General features: G+C 43.2%; 1 protein-coding gene across 2 annotated transcripts; it reads right to left on the bottom strand.

Annotated features, from left to right (window-relative positions):
* Positions 1-3,504: 3,504 nt before the first annotated feature.
* LOC125510775 (disease resistance protein RPM1-like) lies at positions 3,505-8,087 on the bottom strand. Of its 2 annotated transcripts, none has more exons than XM_087521841.1 (3): positions 7,818-8,087; positions 4,078-6,918; positions 3,505-3,990 (listed from the first exon to the last, which is right to left on the bottom strand). In XM_087521841.1, exon 2 carries the CDS (start codon positions 6,855-6,857, stop codon positions 4,104-4,106), a length of 2,754 nt encoding a protein of 917 aa, XP_087377967.1. In that variant the 5' UTR covers positions 6,858-6,918; positions 7,818-8,087; the 3' UTR covers positions 3,505-3,990; positions 4,078-4,103. The 2 variants fall into 2 exon arrangements, with proteins under 2 accessions (XP_087377967.1, XP_087377968.1); XM_087521842.1 differs by having other exon boundaries at positions 7,793-7,899.
* Between the last annotated feature and the right edge of the window lie 570 nt (positions 8,088-8,657).

The following is an 8,657-nucleotide window of genomic DNA, read 5'->3' as shown; positions in this document are numbered from 1 at the left end:
TACGAACCACATGATCTTGTGCTAGGCTTAGGATTGGGTCTTGTCCATCACATCATTCTCCTAATGATGTGATCCCGTTATCAATGACATCCAATGTCCATGGTCAGGAAACCGTAACCATCTATTGATCAACGAGCTAGTCAACTAGAGGCTTACTAGGGACATGGTGTTGTCTATGTATCCACACATGTATCTGAGTTTCCTATCAATACAATTATAGCATGGATAATAAACGATTATCATGAACAAGGAAATATATAATAATAACCAATTCATTATTGCCTCTAGGGCATATTTCCAACAATATATACCTACGTACCCCCAAACGATCAGATACAGAGCCAAAACCCTAATTCCACCGCCGCAACTTTCTGTATCCATGAGATCCCATCTTGGGGCCTGTTCTGGAGCTCTGCCGGAGGGGGCATCGATCACGGAGGGTTTCTACATCATCACCATAGCCCCTCCGATGAAGTGTGAGTAGTTCACCTCAGACCTACGGGTCCATAGTTATTAGCTAGATGGCTTCTTCTCTCTTTTTGGATCTCAATACAATGTTCTCCCCCTCTCTTGTGGAGAACTATTCGATGTAATCTTCTTTTTGCGGTGTGTTTGTTGAGACCGATGAATTGTGGGTTTATGACCAAGTCTATCTATGAACAATATTTGAATCTTCTCTGAATTCTTTTATGTATGATTGGTTATCTTTGCAAGTCTCTTCGAATTATCAGTTTGGTTTGGCCTACTAGATTGATCTTTCTTGCAATGGGAGAAGTGCTTAGTTTTGGGTTCAATCTTGCGGTGTCCTTTTCCAGTGACAGTAGGGGCAACAAGGCACGTATTGTATTGTTGCCATCGAGGATAACAAGATGGGTTTTCATTATATTGCATGAGTTTATTCCTCTACATCATGTCATCTTGCTTAAGGCGTTACTCTGTTTTCATGAACTTAATACTCTAGATGCATGCTGGATAGCGGTCGATGAGTGGAGTAATAGTAATAGATGCAGGCAGGAGTCGGTCTACTTGTCTTGGACGTGATGCCTATATACATGATCATACCTAGATATTCTCATAACTATGCTCAATTCTGTCAATTGCTCAACAGTAATTCGTTCACCCACCGTAGAATACCTATGCTCTTGAGAGAAGCCACTAGTGAAACCTATGGCCCCCGGGTCTATCTTCATCATATTAATCTTCCAATACTTATTTATTTCTTTTGCTTTTTACTTTGCTTTTATTTTACTTTGCATCTTTATCATAAAAATACCAAAAATATTATCTTATGATATCTATCAGATCTCACTCTCGTAAGCGGCCGTGTAGGGATTGACAACCCCTTATCGCGTTGGTTGCGAGGATTTATTTGTTTTGTGCAGGTACGAGGGACTCGCGCGTAGCCTCCTACTGGATTGATACCTTAGTTCTCAAAAATTGAGGGAAATACTTACGCTACTTTACTGCATCATCCCTTCCTCTTCGGGGAAAACAAACGCAGTGCTGAAGAGGTAGCAATACTCCAGGCGAAACACTTGCACAATTCCGACTGCGAAGCGCTTGACACACATGATGGCTTGACTCTCACCCATGGGCAAGTGGTCATCAACTAGATCAACCGGAATATCGTATGCCAACATACGCAAAGCGGCTGTCACCTTCTGAAAGGTGCTATGCCCGAGCTCTCCGGCGGCATTCCTCCTTTGCTGAAAAAACCGATCATGGCTCGCTAGTTTCTCTGCAATGCGCCTGAACAACTCAGTGCTCATCCTAAACCGGCGCCGGAAGTACGACTCGGGGTACACGGGATTATCCACAAAATAGTATCCCATCAATCTGTTGTGGGCATCGATTCTATCCCTCCAAATTTCTGCCGACCCATAACCGAACCGCTGTGCTTCGGTTTTTTATTGATGTGCATAGCTAGGATCATTGCAAGATCCTCCTACTCTTCAATATCAAATTCTTCTTTGAAAGAATCATATGATGAACTCATCTACAATGTTCAATTTAAAATAGGCTATAAAAACTACAAACAACATGCACCAAATTCATGTAAAAAATGTGAAGTTGAAGCAATACATACCTTGCAAGCGTTTTGTCGAACACCTTGTGGGCGTCGAGCGGCAGTGGGGGGCCGGGCGCTGTTCGTCGAAGGAATGGCGTGCGCGAGGGGCGGCGGCGACTGGAGGGAGACGGAAGAAGCAGCGGCGGCGCGGGGATAGGGTGGGAAAGCGCCGGAATGGTCGCCGGAAAAAATAGGGTGGTGTGGGCAGCGGCGCCAGTGCCAGGATGGGGGTAGATGGAAGTCGCGAGCGGGCGCTCGAGTGTAGAGCGCGTGGGAGCGAGCACAACAAATAAACGTCGCGCGATAACGTTTCGGATCGCGTGCTGAACGACTTATGCCGCGCGCGGTTTTTGCGCCTCCGCTGGAGCTCCTAGAACGGTTGCACGCGTGCAAAAAAAACCAAAATTTCGAGCGCGGCGCTTATATAGCGCGGCTGTTGGAGATGCTCTAACTGCTGGTGAGGTCAGCCCTTTTTTGGCAAGTCTATCAGATGGTATACGGATGGTCATTTTCTTTAACTTTTTTTCTTTTTGCAAATTGGTCATATTTTTAACTAAGCCCCCCATAGTTTGCTAACTGTAAACCCCACTGTACGACTGTATACTTTTACGTTTACATCTAGATGAAAAAAGGTTGCATGAGTCCTCTGATATCTCTATATTTATTGTGCGTCTAAAGATGCTTTGAGGTCCATGTTGGTCTAGAGTAACATGCAAGCAATGAAACAACTCCGATTATCATATGATAGGCGCGCATACACACAATTATTTATGTGCAGCTAGGCTCTTAAATATTTCCACCTGTCATAATTTTTCTTTGCTTTTTTTTGCGACTCTTCCCTTCTATTCAACATCTATAAATATCTACATACATGCTTCTCTTTTTTGATCATGGGACACATAAACGAGAGCACATGAGTGTCTCAGATGCCCAAGTGGAGGCAGAATTTGGTTTTGCTTTGCTTCTTCGGAACGGGTGGCATCGAGAAGCATGTTAACAGTCTGTGACACCAGAACAGTGTCATGAGATACACTTCCATATGAGTTCCTACCCATTTCCGTGGCAGGTCCTAGCTAACCCATTGGCCCTACATCAAGAAAAGGCACAAATCATTATCTAGTATAAGGAATACGAGATGCATAATTCCCAAAAGGTACTGCCTACAAACGATGATGATCGACACTGGCCCCTTCCAGCTCGGTGCATCATCCCTTTTGGAGCAACCATCAATGGTGGCAGGCTGGAGTGAGAGCCGGCAGTGTGTCCCCTCATTGCATCAGTGTATTATTATTGCTCAAGAAGACCATGCGGAGATCCAAAATAAGAGATATAAAACAGACCAAGGTAGCAAGTTACAACAGGAAAAACTAGAGACAGTAGCCATAACATACCGGAAATGAATACCCGAGCATTATTAATAAATGCAAATCAAAGTGTTTAAGTTTAACATCCGCAGCTGAAATAGCACACATGAATAGCAGTACATACTTCAGGAACGGTGTCGTGGAAATGCAATTAGTCTGAATATGAAAATAACACTCGGTCTCAGCCTTACAGTAAGTGTCGCCTTATTTGTAAGCCACAAGGGAAAATAACTAACAGGAAATATTATCATACTTGACAACAAGCACACGAACAACAGCAGGATGTGGGACTGGCAGCAAGCGCTGCGCTAGTCTGAATATGGAAACACAACTCACTCGCAGTCTTAACAATCACAGTCGGAATTGAGCAGTAGGCAACATTGTCACACCCTACAACCGAGCACACAATCAACACTAGCATTACTAAATGCAGGCAGTTGCAGCAGAAGTGAAGCACGATAAGTAGAAGTGGAACTAACAGCAAAAAGTGCAGTAGTCCATCTTAAAGAAACAGAGGAAACCGAAAAGTGGAAGCATCTTCCTTCCGGCCGACGACACCTACATAAACAACATCGTATCACATCAACATCTTAAGAGAAAAAAAATAGGGCTACTAGTTGGCTGGTTTGTGGCTAGCTTACGTACCCACACATTTCCAGAGCAGTGGTAGCTCAATCTCGCAGAGAGTACCTCAACCGCGTCCCTTGAATCGCAGAACAATGGCGCAGCAAATACAAGAAGTCGTCGGTGATTTCGTGGAAGCCTAGATACTCGAGAGGCATGACGAACTCAATGCCAGGTGGGACCTCGGTCATGCTGCTGAGTCTGATTAGGAATAAATGTTCCAGGGACCCCATGGCACCTTGCTGTATCTCTAGACGTTTCAAATTAGGGAGGTCTGTCAGAGAGAGAACCTTTAGCTTGGGAAACCACCCCGTGAGAAATGACAAATGCTCTCCGGTGTATGCTCTAGTGAAATGTAGACGCGTCAAGCTTGACAACCGAGAAAGGGACGGCAAGGGGTCTTTTGTCAGCTGTGACCAAGATAGGACTAATTCATACAAATTCTGCCCTCCGACAGCTTGGAAGAGAGGAGACTCATCCAATGCACCTTCCGCTAGCCGTCCTCTCAATCTTAGCTTTTGTAGGCTTGGCAGGAGAACATTCAACAAGAGAACCTCATTCCCATCACTTGCATTCACAGATAGCAAGGACAAATGCCGCATTTGAACTAGAGATTCACTGATGCGTCCGCAGTAGATTCCCTTCACATTCAATAACCTCAAGCTTTTCAGTTGCCTCAGCTCCCCTAGATGTCTAAGGGACTCATCCTGTACTTGCAATGCTTGTAGTGTTTGCAGGTTTGTTAGATTCCCGAGTCCATTGGGGATACACATACCACTGAGATGATTGATGTTTCTCCAATCTGGATCCATTATTTTCTCAACAAATAAGTGCCTGAGCTTCTTAAGTTTCACAATCCCACTAGGCAACTCATGTATGTCAGATTTACAAAGGTCTAGTGTCAACAAATTTGAAAGCTTCTCAACAGACCTTGGGAGCATTTTCACCTTTGAATTACGCAAACCCAAATGGTGGAGATTAAAAAGATCTCCAATAGCATCTGGAATCTTCTTGATGGGTATACCACTTAATTCTAGCACTGTCATATATCTTGACTCCTTACATAGCAGAGGTAGTAGAGTGAATGGTGACTTACTATCGCCTGCTGTAATCGCACTTCGAAGTTGCTGTAAACCAGAAAATGACTGTTGAACATCATTGTTTATTTTGTCAAGTATCAATCGGCGTCCATCCATCTCAAGAGACGCCTCACATTTAGCCTCTTGTGAAACACCAAAACAGTTCTTCTGGCACAAATCAACTGCCAGTTCACGTAATATATCATGCATTTTGAATTCTTTTATCCTGCCAAATGAGTTCATCTCGACAAGTTGTAGCATGTTTCTATCAACCAACTCCTTCAGATAGCCTTCTGCTACTTCTTCTAATGTGCTTTCACCCCTCCCCTCGATGAACCCCTCTGCTATCCATAACCTTACAAGTTGTTTCCTTTTGAGAAGATAGTCTTCTGGAAATAAGCTGCAGTACAAAAAACAACTTTTCAAGTGCGTTGGAAGGTAGATGAAACTCAGATGCAAAACATTCCTTATGTGGTCGAGCCTCGAATTATTAATTATCTCCCAGCTCAGTTGGTTATTTATTCTTCTCCATTCTTCCACAGTTTTCTCACGCACACGCAAGAGGCTAGCAACTGACACAATAGCAAGAGGCAAGCCTTTACACCTGCTAACTATTTCCCTGGACAAAGGCTTTAACTCCGCATGACAATCATGATTTGTTTCTTTTGGAAATGTTTTTTTACAAAAGAGATCCCATGCCTTATCTTCTCGTAAAGCTTCTAGTGTAAAGATATGTCCTGGAGAGGCAAGTGCAGCAACATCGCCTTCCCTGGTTGTGATTATCAGTCTACTTCCCTTATCATTATGAATAACCATCCTAGACAAATCATCAAATGTTTCTGGAGTCCAAACATCGTCCAATATGATCAAGTACTTTCGTTGCTCCAGAAAACTCTTCAGTGTCTCCTCAAGGCATGTGATGTCCATAGCTGCAGATTTAGATAGAACACTGACATTATCTTTGAAAAGTTCCTTGCATATATTCCTCAAGACATCTTCTCTAGAATAAGTTTGAGAGATGGAGACCCAGGCATGGCATTGGAATTTCTTTCTCTCATTCCTGTAGACATTTGCAGCTAAAGTTGTTTTACCAAGCCCTCCCATTCCAAGCAGCGCTATGACTGAGCATTCCAAATCATCATCTGCCAACCACTGCTCAAGTTTTTCTCTGTTTTCAGCCACCCCCACAAGATCTTCTTCATCAAGGGAACGTGAAATATTTGCTAGATCTTGGCCCCTCTTGACAATGTAATCACAGCTGCTCGTGGCCCCGCTGATTGTCATGGGAACCCAACGTTTGTTTGTCTCTGATAGGTGACTAAGGTCTTTCTCTATTTCCTTCACCTTGAAAGCTAACTGGTTCATAGAAAGCAGAGATCTGGATTTTCTGAAGCCCTTTTTCAGGTAAAAACAAGACCCAATATCATGTTCCCGACCAACTAGATATAAGTACTCATCCACCATGTCCTCCATCACATGTGCTACTTTCTGTACCTCCTCCAACCAGCCGTCATAAACTTGATTGTTGCGGTTCCGAATATCCATGTGACAGAGCACTTCATGCATTATGCGAAGCTCCCTCGCAACACGACCCATACTGCCATGTAGCTCTTGTAGTTGTGTTTTGTACTTTCCAAACTGCACGTTGGCCTGGTTTGCCACTCTACTTGCCAAGGCGATTCCGATCTTTTTAATGGCTAGAAGAATTACAATCTCTGCCATTATTTCTGAAAATTGCTAATGCCTTTGGTGGTGACCTTCCTAAATATCATTAGAATGGCCACTGCAAAATGAATAAGTGATGTATTAGTTAAACTGTTAGTCCACTAAGCTAGTGGCGAGCAGTTGCCATCAACTGCAGCAAATTTAGTGTTATTAACAGATAAGAACAAATGACACTCGACCAAATAACTGAACATACATGCTCTGCAGGTAATGTGACATCTCAGGTTCAAGAAAGCAGAGATCAGGAAATTTGAGGCAAGCAAGACAGAAGGAACTTATTTGACATGCTCTACTTTCAGAGAATTGGCTAAGGTGGCAGTTCCAGGTAACTTGGTTCCATGGGAATCGCTAGGAAACGTCAACATATAATTTCCGTAACTAAGAGACCTCGTCAACGATGTCCACTTCAGGATTTACTCACGTAACAAGAATGTTGACTCTAGAAGGCTAAAAGTTTGTGTGGTGTCGTATCTTCTATTACCTCTATCCCAAAAAGCTTGTCTTACATTTATCTAAATACAGATGTAACACTAAAATGTGTCTAGGTACATCCGTATGTAGACAGATCTAAGACAAGCTTTTTGAGACGGTACATCCGTATCTTCACAAATCTAAAACAAGCTTTTTGGGACGGAGGGAGTATGAAAGAGCGTATGCTAAGTACTCCCTCCGTCCTAAAATTCTTGTCTTAAATTTGTGTAGATACAGAAATATCTAATACTAAAATGTGACTTGATACATCCGTATCTAGACAAATCTAAGACAAGAATTTTGGGACGGAGGGAGTATGTCACCACGAACAAGCATTATCAACAACTACTACACTGCAGACTGATTCCAGATATTTGTCAGAAACAGTGAAGGGTGGCAATTGGGGGAAATCAATTGGGTGGTAATAATTAACGTAATGAATATTTGAGAATAAATCATACTCCAGTACTTGGCTGGCTGCCTTACATCGTCGCCGCCGCCGGCAGTCCACGGCGAGCGAGGGGCACCGTCGCCGCGCGCGCCGCCGGGTGTGGGAGGGGTGGAAAGGGGGGGGGGGGGGGGGGGGGGTGAGCTTGGGCGGAGACGAAGATCCTAGCCCTCGCCGGCAATGAAGACGTAGCCTTCCAGTTCCATCCCCGCTCCGCTCCCCAGTTGTGGGCAGAACAGTAGCCTCACATCGCTATCCAGTTGTGGGCACAACAGTAGCCAGAAGAGTAGTAGAATGGTTGACGCGGTCTTTGGAGCAAGCGGAACCTCTCATTCTGCTTTTCTCCTTCTTCATCAGGGAGAGGGCACGCAGGTCCACGGGTTTCTTATTTTAGCTTTTCTTTTCGGGTGATTTTCATTTTAGCTTTTTGATTTTCTAACTTATGTATCCTTTAAACAAAAAGTTTAAATTAAGTTTTTTTCATATTAGTGTTTCGCGTGACCAGGGTTTTCAAATAAGATTCATTTTGAATATGTTTTGACGACTTAAAAAACATGTTCATGCATTTGGTTCAAAGGAGTGGGGCAAAGTAAAATTGAAGATTTTTTTTCTTTGGTGTATCTTTCAAAGAAAAAATACGTTCATTTTTTTTACTTTCTTTCCTTTTTTGAGAAGCACAATCGTGCCTTTCACGACAGTAAGCTTATCGTGGAAGCATATATTTTTCCCTTTCCAAGAAGCACAATTGTATTTCTCACCGAAGCAAATTTGTAGTTCTCATGAAAGCATAAATATTTTTCCTTTCCAAGAAGCACAGATGTGCTTCTCGTGAAAGAGAAGCAAATAGTTTTTCTCTTTTCAGAAATCTCGCGGAAGCA

Source organism: Triticum urartu, chromosome 5A (genome assembly GCF_056163025.1).
Source record: "Triticum urartu cultivar PI428250 chromosome 5A, HENAU_Tu73, whole genome shotgun sequence".
Classification (NCBI taxonomy): Eukaryota; Viridiplantae; Streptophyta; class Magnoliopsida; order Poales; family Poaceae; genus Triticum; species Triticum urartu.
This window is presented reverse-complemented; position numbering and strand designations above follow the sequence as displayed.

Bases quoted from the DNA above. Each gene is read 5' to 3' on its own strand.
- LOC125510775 (XM_087521841.1), bottom strand. From the start codon at position 6,857: ATGGCAGAGATTGTAATTCTTCTAGCCATTAAAAAGATCGGAATCGCC.